The sequence below is a fragment of the Manis javanica genome, chromosome 15 (genome assembly GCF_040802235.1).
Source record: "Manis javanica isolate MJ-LG chromosome 15, MJ_LKY, whole genome shotgun sequence".
Taxonomy (NCBI): domain Eukaryota; kingdom Metazoa; phylum Chordata; class Mammalia; order Pholidota; family Manidae; genus Manis; species Manis javanica.
The window spans coordinates 86,018,615-86,039,633 of record NC_133170.1 but is presented as its reverse complement, the minus strand read 5'-3'; the positions used below and the strand labels follow the sequence as shown (position 1 = coordinate 86,039,633).

Genomic DNA, 21,019 nt, shown 5'->3' with positions numbered 1-21,019 from the left:
CTCCTTCCCCAAAGCAGCCCAGGCTCCGCCCACGGGGCCGGCCACCCTCCGCACCCCCGATTCCAGGAATCGCTACGGGGGGCGCAGACACTCCGGGGTTCTCTCAAGCACCTGGGAAGACCAGCCTCTCCTACCTCCCCGGGGCCTCTCCACTCTCCAGACACACAGGGCCTCTCGGCAGTCCCACGATCCCCGAGCATCTGCCCACAGCCACACCCACTGGAGGCCGGGGCAGCCTAGCCACTGGGATGGCAGCTAAGCCGGCTTGCTATCTGGCTGCCACTGCAGGACTCTCTGCCCTGCTTCCCGGAAGCGTCAAGGCCTGCTGAAGCCACCACCCCTTTCAGGCAAGTGCAGCCCAGAGCTTGCCCAGCACACATCCTGCCGTTCCGGGTCCGTGCCCCCAGCCCGAGCACCGTGCTTCACAAAGGAGAGGACAGAGCACACCACGCGCCAGATGCACAGAGCAGGGGTGGGAAGGAGCACGGCAACGAGGCATCAGCCCATCGCAGCCTTCCTCTGGGCCGGCCCTGGGCTCTGCGGAGCTCAGAGAGGAATCCCCCACTGGGAACACAGGGCAGGCCCCACCGCGGCCTGTGGCCTGCACTGTCCTTTCGGCCCACTGGCCCCTCCAGAAGCCCACTCAGCAAGCCAGAAGCTGGGGTAGAGTGGAAGCCTGGACTCACAGATGGGCATGAGCTCCATTCCCAGCCCAGCCGCAAACCCACTTCCTGCATCCCTCAAATTAGGAAACAGCCACCTAGGGCTGTGCTGGGACTGGCGAGGATTTCCACATGGCACAGTGCCAGCTGGAGTGATTGATAAAGGGCCTCTGCAGCTCTTTCCCACTTCCCATACACCCAGTTGTCCACCTCAAGAGGAGGCGAAGCACAGAACCTCACTAGGTGCTTGGTGGGGACTTCCCAGTCGCCCCCTAGGCAGTCACTCTGAGCAGCTCACACCGGTCAGGCTGGTGAGGTCAGGCCAAGAGGAAGCGAACATGAGGAAAAAGGGAAACCACCCTCCCTGGCAGAGACAGCCCACGGCCCCTTCCCCGTGTGGACACAGAATCCTCACAGAGGGCCTTCTTGGTGGGCAGATCCGATGCCACAAATGAACAAGGACGTGCTTCCTACGGCTCAGAAGATAGGATGCTCAGAAGGAAGGCAGGGCAGTGAGGTGACGTCTCCAAGGCCAAGCCACATGCACTGGGCTGAGCAAGCATCCCAGAACCCCATGCACTGGCCTGAAGCATGTACAACTTGGCTCTGGAAGCAGGGAAGGCAGTGCAGCTGCTATGTGGCATGAGAGGCCTGGGACCGAGCTTTGGAGCACTGCACACTTTAAGACAGCAGCGGAGGGGGCAGCACCCGGTGTCCACGCGGCAGAGCGCAAGGCTGCAGACCCAGCTGCCGGGAGCAGAACCACTGCTTTCCCAAGTCACACAGGGAGACTGACAGGCCACCCTTCTCGACTGTAACCCAAGTCTTAATTCTTAGGGGAGCCCTCCGGGACTCTGCCAGGCAACCACAGAGTCAGTCATAGGCCAGCACTGGCCTCCGCAGGGCCCAGGCGCCCGGTTCGAGCTGTGTCACACAGCATGGATCTAAGCGCCCACCCTGCCTTTTACTGACTGAATAGAGCTGTTTTACCTCGACAGTTCAAGCGGACCTGGCAGCAATGGCCCAGGAGGGCTCCAGGGCCTCAGCTGCCTCTGCACCTTTGCAAATGAGAGCTGCCCAGATAGGGACTTGGGGAAAAGGCCAGGAAGAGGAGACAGGCCGGCGCACACAGGAGGGTGTCAGACCCCACCCAGCACAGAGCTGCCTGCCAGCGCTCTGCAGGAGGCGGGGACCAGTGTGGGCACCAAGGTGGGTGGGGTCTGCCAGATGCCACCTCAGTGGCAAAGCAGGGGGTGCTGTGATGGTGGAGGGGACAGACCTACGCGGGACTCCCAGCAGCAGCTCCCCTGCTGCTGGGGGCAGTGCTCTGGAAGGAGGACCCCAGAGATGGCACGAGCCCACCACAGAGCACCACCTACCCCTGGGCAGCACCTCTTTCGGAGGCAGGAGGGCAGGGTTCCGCTCCCCACCATCCAGCCCTTGGAAACTGAGGTCAAGGACAAGAGGGAGCAGGCTGAGCAGGCATGCCGGGGCCAGAGCAGGAGAAGGGAGGAAAAACTGAGGCGACATACCTTGGCGTGAGGGGACTGCATTTTTTGGTACATCTCCAAGGAATAATGATGAAGCCACATTTCAACAAAAACCTGCAAAAGAGCATTATCTAGTCAGTTTTTGACCAGAGCACGAAGACCATTCATCAGGAAAAGGGCAGTCTTTTGCAACAACCGGTGCTGGAAAATATCAACGTGCAAGTAAATGAAACGGCCCTTACCTGACACCATAAACAAAAATAACGCAAAATGGAGCAAGACCTAAATGTAAGAGCTAAAACTGTAAAACTCTTAGAAGAAAGCCTGTGGAGAAAACTTCATGACATGGAGTCTGGCAGGAACCCCTTGGATGTGACTCCAGAAACACAGCAACAGAAGAAAAAGTAGATAAACTGGACTTGACAAAAATTAAAGACTTTTGTGCATCAAAGAACACTATCAAAGAGTGAAAAGACAGCCCACCGAGCGGGGAAGATGCATGCGAATCGCACATCTGATAAGGGACTGAGATCAAGAATGTAAAGAGAACTCCTAAAATTCCACAATAAAAACCAAACAACTCCATTCAAAAACAGGCAAAGGCCTTGAACAGGTGTTTCTCTAAAGATACATAAACGGCCCATGAGGACACGAAAAGATGTTCCACATCACTAATCATTATGCAAATGCAAATCAAAACTACCTATCAAAAAGGAGCTACCACCCTACATCCATTAAGATGGCTACAATGGAAAAAAAAACAGAAAACAACGAAATGTTGGAGAGGTTGTACACTGCTGGTAAAATGTAAAATACTGTAGCCCCTATGGAAAACAGTATGGTGGTTCCTGAACAAACCAAGAGTTACCATGCGACCTGGCAATTCCACCTCTGGATATACACCCAAAATAATAGAAATCAGGGTCTCAGAGACAGAGATACTTGTACACCCATGTTCATACCAACACTACTCACAATAGTTAAAACGTGGAAGCAGCCCAAGTGTCCACTGATGGAAGAATGGATAAGCAAGATGTGGCCCATCTACGCAATGGGATATGAGCCAGTCTTAAAAAGAAATGAAATTCTGCACTTTCATCCACAATGTGGATGAACTTTGGGGACATTATTTATGCTCAGTGAAACAAGTCAGCCATAAGAAGAAAAATACAGCACGATCCCACTTGTAGAGCTACCCGGAGTCGTCACATTCACAGAAACAGGAAGCGGAATGGCAGGTGCCAGGTGGTGCGAAGAGGGAAACAGCGAACTGCTTAATAGGGACAGGGTCTTGGTTTCACAAGATAACAAAGTTCTGGAGATCCGTTACACGACAACATGAATATACTCAACACTACTGAACTGTGCAATTGGAAACGGTTAAGATGGTAAAATGTTATACATACTTTGCCATTACCCAAAAAAAGCTGATTTGAATTAAAAGGGGAGAAAGGGCATTAATTAGTGTTTTGGCCCGGAAAACAACCCTGAAGTTCCGCCCAGAAGCCTGTGTGTTGGTCCCCTGCCCTCTGTGCGGACTGGCGCAGGCTGAGCGCCCACATTAGCTGTGAGCCATCTGAAGGACGAGCACCCTCTGTGCCCAGGGACGATGGCCAGCTGTCTGGCCTTCCGTGCTGCTTCAACAACCACGTGGAGGGGCCTCTAAGAACATCTTCTCCACATGCCCGGCTGTCAACAGGTGAGCTGGGGGCTACCAACAACTCAGCCCCAGATCCAGGGTCAGAACCAGCTGAATCTCCACAGTGAGCTCAGGAGAGAGCAGCCTAAGCCTGTGTGGGACGTGGGGCCCTGCCACCCCCTCGGGACCCTCTGACATGAAAGGGCCCGAGGCTGCCTGCCAAGCAAGGTGAAGCCTTCGCAAGCCCTCTCCATTCGGCGTCAGAAAAACGCTCCTGGGCAGGGTTTAGTGTCCGCCCAACGGTGGTGACAGGAAACCTTGCCAACAACATGGGAGTAGGTCAGAGAGGCAGGGGTAGGGACCCACTGGAAACTGGGCATCACCATGAGAAAAGCAGAACTGCCCGGGCCTGGAAGTCCTGGGATGAAAAGCACTGCTGGTGACAGACAGGCCGGACAAGCAGGCGAGTCTCTCCCGTCTCTCTCTAAAGGTCACAGCAGAAAAACACCAGTGTAGAACCACCCCTGGCCGGGGCAGTGTCGAGGCCCCTATCCCAGGAGGGGGAAGTGGGCTGAGCAGTTACCTCAAGTGGAAGATGAGAGGGAGTCCCTTAGCTCACCTGGAGCAGAGTCTCCGACCTCCAGATCTCATGGGAGGCAGGGTCTGCGTTCACAGACGTCTGATGGGAGACGTGTCGCTTCAGGAGACTTGTGTGGGGGAGGCCGTAGGAGGCAAAGGGCATGGCTGGGGTCCTGAGGGAGACAGAGACGGGCCTTCATTCGGGGAGCCTGCTGGTATAACCAGGGGCAACCTGGACACCAAAATCAGCGACAGGAGTGACGATTAAAGCTACTGAATCACAGTGACCCCCAAGTCCATACTTGATATACACAAATGAATGAACGGGTTGGAAGAGTTTCCTTACCACAGAGAGCCTACTAATAACTGTTAAGAGTGATGAAATTAGAAAAATCACCATTTGGCAAATAGCCTACTAAAAACTGACCTGAGAATCAAGAGATGCTAGGCTAGCACTGGCCGGCGGTGACTCCGGTCTGGTGCACCTCCGCACTAAACTGCCCTTGTTATTCATTCAGGCAGAGTACTCATTGAGGTTCACAGAAGGAAAACCCGGCCGACACCCCTCTGCCCAGTGTGCTGACGGCACCTGCACATGGATGGCAGGCCACTTCAGCAGTGCCCCAGCCAACAATGCCCAGCCGGTGCCTGTCCCCGAGAAGACACCAGGGAACAGAGGCAGGGACACTGTGCACACAGCCAGGCTGCACACTTCAGAGTTATCAAGGTCAGCAAAGGTAAGCAAAGACTGAGGGGCGGGTCCAGGTTGAAGGGGACTAGGGACACAACCACAGGCGGCCAAAGTGGGAGGGCCCTGGACAAAGAATCCAGGCACCACTGTCCTCATGAGCAACGCCCACTGACCAGGCCACTCCCTCACGGAAGAGCCAGGCCTTCACGGCTCGCTGCGAGATGGGCCACCTGGGGCACTAGCCAAGAGGGAGCCAGGGCAGTGGGGAGCCTTACCGGGGAGCTGGTGAGGGGCTGGGCACCCCTGGGCTGGAGGCAAGTGGGGGCAGCACACTGCCTTCTGTGGGCAGGAACCATGACAGGTACCTGTCCACCAAGATGAAATAGGCACAGTCTGAAGTTCGGACGTGGAGGGCCCCTGGGAGCGGCTGGAAACCGAACTCGCATTAGTGTGTGGCTCTGGCAATCGCAGGGCTCAACTCACAAAGCACCAAAGCCCTGGACGGGGGCCACGTCCCAGGGGCCTGTGCCCAACACCCTCGGTGGCTCCAGGAAAGAAGTCCCCACCATAGAGAGCCTGCCTAGACCCCTCCGTCCTGCCCAGCATGCGAACCCCCCGGGAAGCCCCCACCCGGCCCTGACACCCAGCAGGCACCCTCTGTGGGAAGCCCCTGTGACCTCTCAGGGTGCCCAGGGCACCCCACATCGCCTGACAGGTCTTCCCACGCCTGCCATCCGAAGCAAGGGTGGCCCAAAGGGCAAAGGCAGGACAGGGAAGGAGAGGAGGCGAAAGGAGGCAGGGGGGGCAAAGGACCACCGGGACGCAAGACAGCCCTGAGCTCTGGCCCCCTCTTCACAGGGCTTTGGGGAGACAAACTGCTCAGGGGCGCCCCTTCTGTACCTTTTGAATGATGAGGCTCAACGCGAAGAAGAACATGTAATACTCAAACGGATCTGATGGCAGCGTCAGGGGGCAAACACGCAGGGTTGGTGGGCGGCCCCCCGCTTCCCAGTCCGTGGCCCCCACCCACAGGCTGACAAAGGATACTGAGGGCTAGGTTCAGGCCGAGGCCTCCGGCTGGGGGGAACTGGACCTTGTTGTGGTACAGAGGGCTGTCGGGGAGCACGCACTCCTGGATGGACGCCTTCACAGGGCCCTGCAGAGACAGGGAGGGGGCCTGAGGGCAGGATCCGGCAGGGCGGCCCTTCGGGAAGGCTGCTGGGGAGACCTGCCCACGGCCCTGCCTGTGCGAGCACGCTGTCCTCTACGTCGCACTAGAGCAGAAGGGCCTTGGCTTAGGGTCTCATATCATCCTCATGAAGACCTGAAAATGGCAAGGGCAGCAGCCGGGCACATTTCTGAGCCCAGCCAAGCGTCTGATGAATCCTGTCTTCTTTGCTTCTCATACACCAGGCAAGTCACCCCTTCTGCTCTTGCAGGACTGGCCACTGGTCCCAAGGCCCTGCCTGCCCCCAGCAGGAACGAACCAGGCAGCACATGCCTTCCCGCTGCAGAGCTGGGAACAAGCTTTAAAAAACGTCACCGTTGATGCAAATTAAAACTACAATGATGTATCGCCTCACACCAGTTAGAAAGGCCAGTATCCAAAAGACAAGAACAAATGCTGGCAGGAGTGCAGAAAAATAGGAGCCCTCTTGGTGGGACTGCAAATTGATGCAACCATTGTGGAAAGCAGTATGAAGGTTCCTCAAAAAACTAAAAATAGAAATACCATTTGACCCAGTAATTCTACTCCAAGGAATTTACCCAAAGAAAACAAAATCCGTGAATCAAAAAGATGTATGCACCCTTATGCTTATCACTGCACTGTTTGCAACAGCCAACATATGGAAGCAACCTAAGTGTCCATCAGTAGATGAATGGATAAGGAAGAGGTGGTACATATACACAGTGGAATATTATTCAGCCATAAGAAAACAAATCCTACCACTTGCAACATGGATGGAGCTGGAGGGTATTATGCTCAGTGAAGTAAGCCAGGTGGAAAAAGACAAATATAGTATGATTTCACTTATTTGTGGAATATAAAAACAAAGCAAAACAGAAGGAACAAAACAGAAGTAGACTCATGGACACTGAGTGGTCACCAAGGGGAGGGGAGTGGGTGCGGCAGGGGGAGGGGGAAGGGGCTGTTGAACCACTATGATGTACATTTGATAAACGTTTTTAAATAAGTCACCACTGAAGTTCTACTTGTGATGCCTCCTGGGCCCTACCAGACACCAGGGCATTCCCCTGCCCAGTCACAGCCCCCCGGACCTGCCCACCCACCCCACCGCAGCCACTGGGCAGGGCCCTCTGCCCTGGCCCAGTTCTTCCCAACGCGGCTTACTCACAGGCAGGGAGGAGACAGGAAAGTCAAACTTATAGTCTTCAGCTTGAAGCTTATAAACCAACTTCATCATTGGGCCACTGAACAAGAAATTAAAGAACAAAAAAAGAGCAAATGAACTGCAAACCACCTTGCTTTGTTTCTTAACTTTGAGAAACACAGTGATTTAAAAATGGGATCCCCAGGGGGAAGCATTCAGCCCCTCTGGGGGACAAACCCACCTACCCAGGGTCTAGAAATTCCACAGCAATGCTGTACTCCACGGGGCTCATGCGTCCCTGTAAGCAGCGGAGATTCCAGCCAGCAAGGACGCCATCCAGGCTGCCGAAAATGCTCTCTACCAGCCAGGGGAAGATGGCATGCAGCTCCTGAAATGGCGCACAGTGGGGCCTCAGGCGGGCTCACTGAGCGTGGTGTCCGCTGCCGGGCCGTGTGCACGGGGGCCTCCCACCCAGCTCTGGTCTGGCACCACGTCCCGCCCACCTCCCTCACTGGCCTGGAGCTCTGAGGATGCCACCCCCAGGTTCAGGGATGCCCAGGAAGCCTGGCAGGGCAGGACCCCCAGGAGGGGCAGCTTTGGATTCTTCCACCAGGCTTTATATCGGGGGCAGTTCAAGAAATCAGCCTGGGCTGAAGAGGCTTTCACAAACATGTCAAAACTTCCGGTCTGAAGAGAGCTTTACCCAAAACAAGTGACAATGTTCCTTCTTTGCAGTGAGCCCGAGACGATGACTTCCTGTCATTGGGTTTTAACTCTGTTCTTTCTCCACGTTGGCTTCCCAGGCTTGCTTACACTTTCTATCTGACAGTTTTGGGTAGGACTTAAATATGTATTCTCAGTTTTTTCACACCTATATTGGGGTGGCTGTTCCTATGCATTGTGGGACAGTTGCCAGCATGCCTGGCCTCTACCCGCATGATGCCAGTAGCACCTTCCCCCATGTGACCATCAAGTAAGTCCCCTGACACTGCCAGACGTCCAGTGCAGGACAGAAGTGCCTGGGGTCAAGAACCCTTGGTCTACACTTCACTTATTTTTATATGTCCATAAATGTGATAGTCACAGTTCTGGGCCAGGCCTCCGTAGGGCAGTGCTCAGAGGTGGGAAGCAGGGGCTCTAATAATGCTTTTCAAGGAGTATGAGACTTGCCCCGAAGAGACGCTAGCAGAGCTCTACCTTTGCGGGGAAGTCCTCAATGACTTTAACCAGGTCTTGGCACTGCTGTGCAAAGGGCTTATGTATAGAGTCAGCTTTCAGGGTGGCCTAGGAGACAGAATAAACCAGAAACACAATTAGCATATTCACTGTGAAGGTTTTCCTAATATTCAGGCTTGTATCAAAACAGAAATGGAAGTGACGGGTCGGAGTCGGTCAGACGCACACCACTGGCTTGGCTCCCTTGCTACTACACTAGCAATTCTCAGGCTTCTTCCCAGGACCCTGTCAGGCGTCCCCAGTTACCGTGCAGCACTGCCCGGTCTCAGAACAAAACTGATTTCTGTCCTATCCATAAGCAGGGGGTTAGCCCTGCAGCCAGAAGAGGACCCTTCGTGTGCAGGGCACCCCTCACAGACACAGGGTACTCACCAAGTGTGCACTCATGGACTGGAAATTTCCCACGTGATTGACCACCCGTGATGACCCCACTGTGGCCGTCAGTGAGAATGCCCAACAGACAGCCACGATGGCAGAAGCCCTCGGAACCAAGCTCGCCATGCAGCAGACACGCCACCTGGATTCACCGCCTCATGAACGAGGCAGGCAGAAAACTACAGACAGCTCCAGCCGAGGGTCAACACCAGCCACAAAGGCCATGGAGAGGCCAGAAAACCCCCAGGACAAGGACAAAGGAAATCTACCCAGCTCATGGCGGGGGAAAGTGCATGTATATCCCAAGTGGATGAAGAGGCTCCTGTGCAAATGGATCAGGGTCAGGAGGAAATGCCAGAATTTTAACAAAGGAGGCTTTGCCCAAGGATATCTAAGGCCTTGTCCACCCACAAATGAGAGTAGAGTCCCAGTCAGAGGTACACACCTGGGCTGTTCAAGCCGGGGCACAGATCCGTTGGCTTGAACAGGTGCACCAAGGAAGAATGTCCTTCCAAACAAATGTTTACAAAAAGCATCTTCTGGGAACTGAAATTAGGCATCCTCAGCACCAGCCGCTGCCTCATGTATCTGGCCTCTCAATGTCATGTTTAATACTTAGAGGGCACTCCTAGGTAAACCCGCACAGCAGTGTCCCTCCAGTGTTCACCAATGACAGTTATGATTATTAGAATGCCTCATTGTGTAACATTTGCAGGACTTCTGATGTACATCCTTTTCACTTGCTCCTCCCCATACCTTGGTTAGTAGTGAAAATGGTGTTTGAACCAACCCATCTTGTAGATGAGAAAGCCAGGGCCCTGAGGTTGAGCAAACCTGAGGCCTTGCACGAAAAGCAGGCAGAGTCAAGCCTCGGACTCTAACCCCGAGGCTAGTGTTATTTGCAGCACATGCCCTCCAAAAACCTCCACCGGAGAGTTTGTCAAGTCAGTGGGAAGGACTCCCAAGGCCCCTCAGCTACAGAACCTTCATCACGCCGACACTCGCGCAGGCAGCGGGTATTTACCAGGAGAAAGCTGGGCTGCTGCAGGTGAGGGAACGCCATGGCAGCCTCCCGCAGAAAGTTGAAAACGGCCACCTTAGGAAACCACTATGAAGAAACAAAGACAGAACCTCAGCACCTGCCATACAACAGAACACCGTGTGACCCAACACGCGCTGGGCGCCAGGTCTCAGGTCTTCTAGAAATGCCATTTTCATTTATTCACGGTGGCCAGCCTCAAAGCCAAGTGTGTGGTGGTGAATCCTCAGTAATGCTTGTGTAAACATGCGCCGTGCGCCAGGCCTGGTTCTAAAGGTTTTCCATACATTTCCTCATTTAATCTTCAGTGGTAGGCAGAATGCTGAAGATAGCCTTCCAGTATCCCTGTCTCTGGTTACTCAATCACACACTCATCTAGGTTCTGCTGGGACGGGATTGTGCAGACACGAATAAAGCCTCAAGTCAGTGGACCATATGATATAGGGCAGTACTGGCTGTCAGCCAGCAAAAAAATGGGAGACCTCAGTTCTACAACTCTAAGGAATTGGATTCTGCCAGAAACCTAAATAAGCTTGGAAGGAGAGTCTTCCAGGGAGACTCTAGATAACAGCAAAGCTGAGTAACACCTTGATTTCAGTCTTGTGATATCCTGCGCAGAGAACCCAGCCAAGTCTGCCTGGACTTCTGACTCTGTAAATGTGAGATAACAAATGGGTGCGATTTTAAGCTGCTAAGTTTGTTAAGAACGAATAGAATACCATCACAACAACCTTATGAGGTCAGTGCCAGTGAGGAGATGGAGGCAGAGAGGAGGCAAATCACTTGCCCTCCCCTGGCTGGTGAATGGCATAACCAAGACCCTAACACAGGCGTACCTCATTCTATTATGCTTTGCTTTGCTGAACTTCCCAAGTATGTTTGTTTGTTTGTTTTTTACAAATTGGAGGTTTGTGGCAACCCTGTGCCAAGCAAGTCTATTGGTGTCATTTTTCCAACATCGTTTGCTCACTTCGTGTCTGTGTCATACTTTGGTAATTCTCACAATATTTCAAACTTTTTCATTGTTACTATATTGGAACTGCTGCATTTCATTTTAAAACCTTAATGGACGAGGAGTTGCTTCTTACAGATGAGCAAAGAAGGCAGTTTCCTGAGATGGAATCTTCTCCTGGTGAAGATGCTGTGAAGACTTGAAGTGACAAGAAAGGGTTTAGAATATGACAAACTTAGTTGATAAAGGGGTGGCAGGGTTTGAAAGGATTTACTCCAGTTTTGAAAGAAGTTCTGCTGTGGTAAAATGCTACAGAGAAATGATTCTTGAAAAGAAGAGTCTATCAACAGGGGGCAAATTTCATTGTCTTATTTTAAGGAATTGCCCCAGCCACCCCAACCTCAGCAACCACCACCCTGAACTATCAGCAGCCATCAACATGGAGGCAAGACCCTCTACTAGCAAAAAAGATTGTTACTTGCTAAAAGCCCAATGATGATTAGCATGTCCCAGCAATAGTTTTAAAATTATGTACATTTTTTAGACATAATGCTATTGTACACTTTAGATTACAGTGTAACATGACTTATATGTACTCAGAAACCAAAAACTCATTAGATTCGCTTTATTGCCATATTCACTTTACTGCAGTGGTCTGGAACTGAATCTGTGATACTCCAAAGGTCTGCCTGTACATAGACCCCCTCACAGATCTCACATAGAGACAAACAGGTAAATCTCTGTATTACCTGTGCTCTGTGACAGTAAATGAAGGGAGGGAATGAGCAACCTCTCCCAAGGGAGCCTCCGAACAAGCCATCCAGGTATCAGGAGCAGCCCTCCAGATTCTTACCTCTCTGCCCACCCATGTCAGAAACAAAATATCCCGACTTGGACTGAACAGATGGGCTTATGATGGGTTAAATGATGGGCTAGTAATGGGCTAATGATCACCTTCCTGGCACAGCTCTGCCCACAGAATGGGTAAGGGTGTTGAGTTGGCAACTGGCAGTGTATGTGGATGGAAAGACTGGGTGCAAGGATGCCATGTAGGCAGTTGAGGGGTTGAGAAGAGACACACATCCCTGCGACCTGGCAATAGGAATACCTCCCAAGTTTTTTCGATTCTTAACTAAATAGCTATCAATTTCAGTTTTAAAGAAGACTTAAAACACCTCAGTCCTGAACCAAGTAGCCAAGTGAACACTGTGCATGACTCTAAAATGATCAAAGCAGCATAAAATCGTGGACTGTTTGCAATGGCACAGCTTTAGAGATGATGAAGTGAAAGCACCTCCTTGCCCCAGAGAAGGCCTGCATATGCAGTGGCGAAAAGAATGAGGCCCAGAGGCTCCAAACCAGCCGTCTTCTCAAGAGAGGGGGGCAGTCTCTCTTATACCCTCTGTTCTCTGACCCTGCCATCTCCTTCATCGCATACTGTGCACCAAGCATTCACCACTTCACATCCACTTTCTGCAGGAGCTGCTTCGGACCTCGTTTTGGGGTTTCCTCTGAGAGCAATAGCTCTCAGCCAACACGAGTCATGCCAAGCAGATGACGCTACCACCAGGGCTCCCTCTGGCTGTGATCTGAAAAGCATAGCGTGCTCCCGTTTGTTGTTTACAACTGTCCTGTGAAATGAGCATCGAGATCCCTGTATTACAGATGAGGAACCTGGGGCTCAGAAAAGTCAGCCCACACGGGCAGGAAGGGTAAGATCCGACCGGTACCGGCACCCCGGCTCTTCCAACCCCATTTCTGCTGAGCCCAAGGCACAACTTTAACTCGAGGCTCTCCTGCCTCTAACTCCTTCAACGGACGTTAGCCGAGCACCCACCGGGAGCAGGTGTGCGAGACGCGTGGAAAGGTGGCATGAGGGCATAGCCCAGGAAGAAGGCAAGAAGCATCAGGCGGGTCCTCGGTCTTCCCGCCTGCCCTGCCCGGCCCGGGCCTCGACAGAGGCGCCGAGGCCTGGGGCTAGTGTAGGAACGGATACGGCTTCAGCGTAGGTTCGGAGCGGCCGCGGGGACTGGAGAGCGTCCCGCGCGCGGCTCCCGTCACTCACCTGTGAGATCCATTGCATAGCCAGCCTGAGAGATGGAAGCCGCCATTCGGATATCGGGCGCCTAAATGTCGTCATCAAGCTGCGCTCGGACCACGCCCCCTAGCCTGGCGGGAAACGCTCCGGTACCTCGGTGGCAGGGTGCGGAGGTCTTATCTCAAAGGTGCGTGCGGAAAGCGAAGGCCAGCCGGGGTGGAGCCACCTCTAATGCGCGTGCGCATTAGGGGCAGCTGCGACCCCACCCCCACCCCCTCTGAGTTCACGAGCGATAGGCCCCGCAAGGAGCGCGCGTGCGCGGAACGAGAGGCCGTTCGTTAAGGCCCTCGCGGCGCGCCTCCTGATGGGTAACCGGCGCAAAACAATTACATACTATGCATCACTGCCCTTCCTTCCACAGGCATTTATTGAGCGCCCGCTGTACGCCAGGCACTGCGTTGGGTGCTGCTACCTAAGCGACAACGACCCAATGCCGGGACGGCCTGCTGGCCAAGGGGCGGGCCTCCGCGGTCCGCCACGGTAGACGCGCGCCACGCAGGCCGCCGGACAGGAAATACCTGCGGGCGGGATAGCGGAGGCGTGGCGGGCCGGTCCCCGCCCTCCGTGGCAGGGCTGCCGCGGGCCAGGCGGTGGCGCCGTAGAGGGGTGCAGCCGGCGGCAACGGCGCGGGGCGCTGTGGCCGGGCGCGCGCACATGGCGGCGCCGGGCGCCGGGCCCGGGCCGGGGCCACCCCCGGGGCTGGAGGCCGCCCTGCAGAAGCTCGCGCTGCGGCGGAAAAAGGTGCTGAGTGCCGAGGAGATGGAGCTGTACGAACTGGCGCAGGCGGCTGGCGGCGCCATAGACCCCGATGTGTTCAAGTGAGTGGGTGCTGGTGGGGGCAGCGCGCTCGACCGACCCCTGTGCCCTGCTCTCCAGTCCCCTAACCCAGTCTCTGGTCTAGAAGAACCTTCTCCCCAGCCCTCTTCGGACGCCCTCGGCCCAGTGTAGATTTGGGTTCTTGAGAGAGGTGCCCCCGTGGTCTAGCCGCTGCCTGGTGACCATGCCTGGCGCTCTCTCGCCCGAGCGTGTGCGGGGCGAGGAGGGCTCTCTGCGAACGGTGTCTGTTCTCTACAGGATTCTAGTGGACCTGCTGAAGTTAAACGTGGCGCCCCTTGCCGTCTTCCAAATGCTCAAGTCTATGTGTGCTGGGCAAAGGCTGGCGAGCGAGCCCCAGGACCCTGCGGCCGTGTCTCTGTCCACTTCGAGCGTGTCCGAGACCAGAGGTCAGAGCTGGGCCCGGTGCTCCTCGCCCCTGTGGCTGGGGCGGTGGGGTGGCAGAGGCGGGGAAGTGGGCAGAGCCACGCACAGCTTGGACGTGGCCGCGAGTGATCAGACCTTTCTGTGGCTGTGGGTCTTTTCCCAAGACCTGCTGGGCCCACATAGGAGCTTTCTCCTTGGGCTCCTGTCCCCAGCTTGGGCTTCACTGAAACCCTTGAGAGCCCAGGTCCAGAACGGGTGGACGCAGAGTGGGCGCCTCAGCTTGGCCCACGCAGGCTAGGCCTCTTCTGGGTGTTGTCCCACCTCTTCGCTCATGCTTTCACTCCACGGACACAACAGGGCTGCCCTGATTCCAGTTCTCGTGGTGTGCACAGCCTCAGGGGGCTGGGAGGGCGGAGGCCTTCCCACCACCCCCTCTCCTGTACCCCCGTCCCCCAGATTCTGGCCAACTGAGCTTCCCTCCTTGGATCTCGGGATGGGATCCCTGGCCGCCCCAGACATGCAGGGTGCAGAGGCCTCAGTGGCAGAGCAGTGCTCAGATTTGAGGGTCCTCCTCACTCTCAAGGGTGGTGTTTGGGGGATGAGAGGGGCTGGTGACGAGGGTGTCATGGTGGAGTTCCAACTGCATCCTCGTCGTGTGTTGCTTCCCCCGATTTCAGAGACCCTCTGAATGCTCGGCCAGAGCACTGAGCACTCACAGACACCCCGAGAAGGGGCTGACGTTTAGGTGGAGGGCAGGCCAGGGTGGGAGTGCCAGGGCCCTGGGTACCTGCACCCCCGTCCTGAGAGGCCCTGGGCGCTGGAGCACAGGCCTGCACACTGACCCTTGCTCTGTCTGCTCTCTTTGTGTCTCTCTCTGACCTCTAGAGGCCTCCTTTCTCTCTGCCAAGAACTGTAGCCCCCCTGCAAGGCCCTCCTTTTCCTCGGCCCCACGGCCTGCGGCCTCTCCGGTTCTGCGCCACGGCCCAGCTGCCACGCACTCGCCTCTCTCTCCAGGGGCCCCCGCTTCCCTGCGGTTCTCTTGCTGCCTGTTCTCTCCTTTTGCAGGTTGCGTTTATTGGTTTATCTCTGGGGGTTGGTGCTCGCTGTCATTTCTGTGGAAACTGCTGTGGCCCCAGAAAGCCAAAGCAGCTTTTAGCTGCAAGGGCAGGACCCTGTGGGCCATTCCTGCCATACAGCTTAGAGGCCAGGGACATGATTATAAAGCTCAGTATCAGAGGCAACTTGCAGTACTTTTACAACGGGGCCAATGCGCCCCAGCCTCCCCAGGCTAAATCTGGGGTGTGAGACCTGTGTGCTGTAGAGGTGCCCTTGCCCCAGAGGATGACAGGCCGAGGGACAGGAGAGCCTTTTGACTATGCTGTGGGGAGTGAAGCCTTTGATATGAGAAACATCTTGGCACCTTAGATGCTGTCAGCCACCCAGACAGCCTGGAGTGCGAACCGACACTCTTCTTGCCTGCTTCCTGGGCTGGAGGTGCCTGAGCTGGGGGTGCCTTCCAGGTGATGCCTGGTGTGGTGAGCTCAGGGGCCCAGAGCCAAGAGTGTGCGAGGGCCTGAGGTCCCACAGGTCGTTGGGCCGTGCCCTCCTTCCTTCCCCTCCCCGTGTCACCCACTCAGTATTCTAGGTGCCACCTGGAGCCTGAGCCAAGGTGCAGGTCAAATAGGAGTGGGTGGGCTACAGGGCTGAGCTGAGCAATCGAGGGACAGGTTTCCAGAGGGAGGCAGAGACCAAGAGCAGAGCCCTCCTCAAGGGGCGTCGCCGCCTGCCCGCTGCTCGGCGCTCAGGGCACAGAGGTGCATCAAAGTGGGCATGCCTGGGGCCCCGTGCGGTCCACGCTGCCAAGACAAGGAGTGGTCAGGCTCAGAGCCACATGGCCCTGCAGCCCTGCGAGACGGGGGTGGCAAGGGGAGCCCAGGGAGGGGAGGGGAGGCAGAACTACACAGCCATGGCCAGACTACTGATGGGAGGGAGGAGGGCGGAGAGCCGAGGGTGTGCTTGGTACTGCCAGGAGCTGGGCACTGAGAGCCTTGGGGCACCGGGCCCCACAGGAGCGTCTTCTCCTCGAGTGCTCAGGCCTGAGGTCATACCGAGCTGGGCAGCGAGGGCCAGGATGTGAGAACATAAGGCCCAGGGAGATGCCAGTGGAGGTGTGGTGGGGAGAGGGGCAGCCGAGGCGCTGTACCAGCAATGTGCTGCGGCCAAGAGGCAGAGGCCGTCAGACAAGACGGGTCCTGAGGCTGCATGTCACACGTCTCTCCACACGGGCCTTCCCACCACCTCGGCAATGGCAGGATCTGGGGCGGAGAAAACGGGGAGAGCTGTTGGAGTGACCGGTCGGGGGCTGTGGCAGCCCAGGCCGAGGGCAGGAGTGGGGTGGCGGGGCTTGCCGGCTCTCCGTGTCCCGGGTTGGGTGTGCTGGGGCTCGGGCCTGGACTCTACACCACGGCCGCACACCAGCTCATCTGCATCCTGGCCCCTGGCCGTCCAGGGAGCCTGTGGGACATCAGCAAGCTCACTCACTGCTGCCTTTTCTGGGCAGAAAAGGGAGAAATGAAGGTCCTGAAGGCACAGAGGAGTGATGCTTGTCACTGAGGGTGTGGCCGCTGAGAGAGAGGACAAGTGAGGAAGTTTAGGGAAACTACATTTTAAGAAGGTGTCCCTCCAGAAGTCGCCAGATGCTGCGTGCACATCGACCGCAGGCCTCTCCCGGAGCTGGGCTGCCCGGGGCAGAGCCCCGGGCCCCGGCACCACGGGGGCCGCCACATGCTGCAAGTGTGAGTGAGCTCACACCCGAGGCCCGGGTGCCAAAGAACTAGCACCGAAAGAGACCGTCACACCTCACAAATAATTGTACATGAATTATATGTTGACATGAAGACACACTGGACACTGTGGGTTACTTAAAAAATAGGAATTCCCTGTTTCTTTTCACTTGAATGTGATTACAAGAAAACTTTGAATCACGCACGTGGTTTCCATCATACCCCTGCTGGACAGCCCTGCTCCGACCATTCACGACACTTCCCCGAAGCACCACAGCAGGGCTGTGCGCACATGTAGAGGGTCCCCAGGCACGTCCAGTGGGAGAACACCTGAACAGCATAGGCTAAGCTAGCGGTTAAAGTGCCCATGCACATCTAGGCTGCATGTCGTCTTTGTGTTCGTGTGTGTGTTACAGGAGCATTGACTACCGTGTGCCCAGCCTGAGCAGGCAGCAGGTTGACTGATAAACACAGACCTGTCAGCTGGTCTTGATAACGGGGGTGCCAGCTGCAGTGTGCCCCCAGAGCGGGGCCACAGGGTTTCCTCTTCCTCTTATGGCTCTCACACAAGATGCATTCGGTGCCCATTCACAGCCAGCCCGTTTCACCATGTTCCACCGTGTGGGAGAGGCCACTTTGAGGGGCCACAGGAAGGGACTGGAGCAGCAACTCACACCTGGGCTTTCTATAAATCCTCACTGCCCACCGGCTCTGCCAGCAGAGCTTGCAGCGGATGGAAAATCGTGACCGCATGGCCACTCCCAAGTAAATGGCAGGGTGGGTCCCCCCAGGTCTGGCCGGCTCCCCAGCTGCAGGGGCCCTGAGTCACGGGGAGCTCAGGTGGGGGTTTTGCTTCTTTGGAGGGTCACTGGACACCAAGTGACTACAAGCACCAGCTTCTAAACACCATCAGCCAGATTGTTGTCAACATTCAGTTATTGTTGTCTGATGCCCAAGAGGGCCCCTCAGGAACCAGGCCTGGGAGCATGTTCCCCCCCATCCCTGTCCCCCGCTCCCACCCCAGCCCACAGTCACCCTTGGCTCAGCCCCCACCCTCCATTCCATCTGACCCTGGTAACTGCACCACAAGGGAAGGGACCTGCTGGGGCCCCTGGGGAGGGAGTGGCTGAGCCAGGCTTAACAAAGCAGATCTCCCACTGCCAGGGGCTGCAGTCCCATCTCAGGCCTCCAGTGGCGGTCTCCACCATCTCCCCATCTCTGCATAAAATGAAGAGGGGCTTCCCAATAACCCCAAGAGCACATGATTCCCCAGGGGTTTTGGGAATCGCAGAGCTGGGTAAATTTACTTTTCACTGTTGGGCGGCTTTCTTAATGCCTCTGTTACTCAAAGTTACACTGGTATCTCATTTCCAGGGTTTATCAGCCTCATCAGATTTAAAGATGAACGTTATTTGCTCTTTTCTACTTTCCTCTCATCCTTGAGTTTCCAGAAAGCTCTGGTCATTGTACTGAAGGGAAGAGGAAAGATAACTGTCAGGCTCAGGAAAAACTGGCTTCAAAGTCAGGCCCACATCTGAGACCCGCCCTGCCACTTGCTGGGGGTGAGCTGTGCTAGCTGTGCGTCCAGTCCTTCAGGAGAGGCCCCTGGCCGAGTTCACGGGCTCCTGGGTGCCCAGGGTTAGGCCGCATGCTACAGACCTAATTCTGCCCACCTGGCCTAGAGAGGGGCGTGGCTTCAGAGAGGGCACTACTAGCATGATAGGCGGTGCTGTGGCTGGGGGAGCCCATGCACCCATAGGGGCTGGCATCCTGGTCCACATCAGTTAGCAGGGACCAGAATACAGCTGACTCTTGAACAACGTTCGGGTTGGGCGCTGAACCCCCATCCCGATGGGTTGCAGTCAAAACTCCACATACAGCTTTTGACTCCCCAAAACCTTAACTACTAATACCCAATGTTGCCCAGAAGCCTTACCGATAACATAGTCACTGAACACATATTTTGTATGTTATATATATTATATGCTGTATTTTTTAAATAAGGTTTTTTCAGATTGTCACATATCTCCAAAAAACTTCCCAATATTGAAAAAAATAGTGGGTGGACCTGTGCACTTCAAACTCTTGTTGCTTAAGGGCCAACTGTATGGCATTTGTAAAAGGAAGTGCGTGGTGACAGTTCTCTGCATTCTGTCCTGTGAGTCACCACAGGCAGGGCGGCCCGGTCACCCTGGCTCATGCTCCCGGTCCCCCTGCCACCGCCACCCGGGCTCTTGGTAGCCTGTCACTGAATCTTGGCCGTATCACATGTACACGAGCACGCGTGTGAAGCCCAGAGGCGGGGCGGGTCAAAGGCTGAGCTGTCTGTTACAAGTGTGGCTCTGCTGTATCCTCCCCACCCAATCAGGCAGCAAAGGGCCTCTGTTTAGAGGAAGGACTTCCAGGAATTCTCTTGAGAAGGGCCAGTCTACCCTGTAAGACCCCCGGGGAAGAATTCAGGTGTGTTGGAGGGCGTGGAAAGGGAGTGACACCTGGACGGGCCGGGCCTGCAAGGTCACAATGCAGGTGCCTCTGCTTGTTCAAGATGACAAGTGGGGAAACAGAAAGGATGGAACAGGCCCTGAGAAGCCTCACGGAGTCTCTTATCCAGGAACCACAAGTGCCCACTGCAGGCCGCTGGACTAAACCGGGAACAAGGCTGGGGATCAAAAGGGCATGTACGCCGGCCAGAGCCCTCAGGGCAGACCCCAGCAGGCCGAGGCCGAGGCAGGCCGAAGCGGGCCCAGCGGGAGGCACTGCGACCCAGTGGGCAAGCCTGTCCCCCACGGGGCCCTCTCGGTCTTAGCACTGTCAACACCGAGTCCAGGGAAGCCCCTCCTTTAAAATAAAGCTCTGGCCCAAGCGTGGTTGCTCTTCCTGTCTTCACAAGAGTGAGCAAATTACCGATCAAGGGGTACGTGACCCAGGGGGCTCCAAATGAGCGTGGTCACCTGGTGGTCGGGACACGTCCCAAGCAGTCGGGCCTCAGCAGGAGCCCAGGGATGGGATCTGGGAGCTGAATCCAAGAGCAAGGGGCGAGAGCGCCGCACAGCACTGGGGCAGGCTGGGAAATGTGTGACAGCCTCCGAGGTCCGATCCCGCTGCCCGACTGCCGCTCTCGATGACCGGTGTGTTCCTGCTCCTTCGGTCTAAGCGGTTCGGATGTGGCTGGCCTACAGGGGTGGCCAGGACGAGCAGGCCCGCGCTGTCAGCCGTCATGGCCCACCAAGTTCACTCTGTGGGGCGGTGTCCGCAGCAGGCTTACCTGCCCCTGAAGCGGCCTCAAGGACTGTTCCCATTGCCCGGCGCTGCTTCCATCCCGGGGCGAGCCCCACCCCACCCCCAGGGCCTCCTGCCCTCTGCCCAGGACGTCTCTTGGACGTGCATCTCCAGGCAGGCCCCAGCCTCAGGGCTGAAAGGGCTGTGACAGAAATGCACCGGCGTACATGCTGCTGAAGGAGCAGGAACATGGCGCGTGATGTCGACTTTGCCCCCCTTCCTAACCGTTGTGTTCTGTGTGCTCAGGGAGGAGCAAAGGCAGCTCGGCTCTCGGCGGAGGCGCAGCGCTGGCGGAACGCGGCGGCCGGGAAGGACCCAGCCAGAGGCTGCCGCGGCAACCCAGTGCCACCAGGCTGCCCAAGGCGGGTGGGCCAGGGAAGAGCCCCACCCGGAGCAGCACCTGACCCAGCAGGCCTCCTGGCAGACATGTGTCGTTTCCTCCAGTTACAAATAAAGCTCCTTGAAAAACTGGGAGTCCGTTTTTTTCTATCCGAAGGGTTTTCTCTCTCCTTTTGAACACATTGAGGCCCTAAGACTGCAGTCAGCTCTGTGCTGGGCCTGGCCAGCTGGACTAACCCAGTGACTTGACCAGTGACTCCGCCCTCCTGGACCGTCTGAGAAAGTATCTGAATCACTAGGTCTTTTACAAACACATTTTGCTTA

The 21,019-nt window shown here is 55.9% G+C and overlaps 2 protein-coding genes across 6 annotated transcripts in view; one reads left to right on the top strand and one right to left on the bottom strand.

Moving 5' to 3' along the window:
* Positions 1 to 13,228, bottom strand: part of SMPD4 (sphingomyelin phosphodiesterase 4) — a 21,929-nt gene extending 8,701 nt beyond the window's left edge. For 2 of the 4 annotated variants that reach the window (XM_017679296.3, XM_036993161.2), the window contains exons 1-10: positions 13,062 to 13,226; positions 10,030 to 10,113; positions 8,592 to 8,678; positions 7,640 to 7,782; positions 7,419 to 7,494; positions 6,109 to 6,217; positions 5,962 to 6,014; positions 5,337 to 5,488; positions 4,411 to 4,543; positions 2,195 to 2,266 (exon numbers count right to left, since the gene is read on the bottom strand). In XM_017679296.3, the coding sequence (XP_017534785.1) occupies positions 2,195 to 2,266; positions 4,411 to 4,543; positions 5,337 to 5,488; positions 5,962 to 6,014; positions 6,109 to 6,217; positions 7,419 to 7,494; positions 7,640 to 7,782; positions 8,592 to 8,678; positions 10,030 to 10,113; positions 13,062 to 13,136 (984 nt within the window). In that variant the 5' untranslated portion in view covers positions 13,137 to 13,226. Of the gene's footprint in view, positions 1 to 2,194; positions 2,267 to 4,410; positions 4,544 to 5,336; positions 5,489 to 5,961; positions 6,015 to 6,108; positions 6,218 to 7,418; positions 7,495 to 7,639; positions 7,783 to 8,591; positions 8,679 to 10,029; positions 10,114 to 13,061 lie in introns of all 4 variants that reach the window. The other 2 variants (XM_036993160.2, XM_017679294.3) reach the window with 2 other exon arrangements.
* LOC108408985 (mitotic-spindle organizing protein 2B) lies at positions 13,102 to 20,830 on the top strand. 2 transcript variants are annotated; one of them, XM_017679298.3, is made up of 5 exons: positions 13,102 to 13,221; positions 13,456 to 13,912; positions 14,169 to 14,317; positions 15,180 to 15,359; positions 20,603 to 20,830. In XM_017679298.3, the coding sequence occupies exons 2-5, from the start codon at positions 13,749 to 13,751 to the stop codon at positions 20,758 to 20,760; spliced, it is 651 nt and encodes a 216-aa protein (XP_017534787.3). In that variant the 5' UTR covers positions 13,102 to 13,221; positions 13,456 to 13,748; the 3' UTR covers positions 20,761 to 20,830. The 2 variants fall into 2 exon arrangements, with proteins under 2 accessions (XP_017534787.3, XP_036849075.2); XM_036993180.2 differs by lacking the exon at positions 15,180 to 15,359.
* The last annotated feature ends 189 nt before the right edge of the window (positions 20,831 to 21,019 follow it).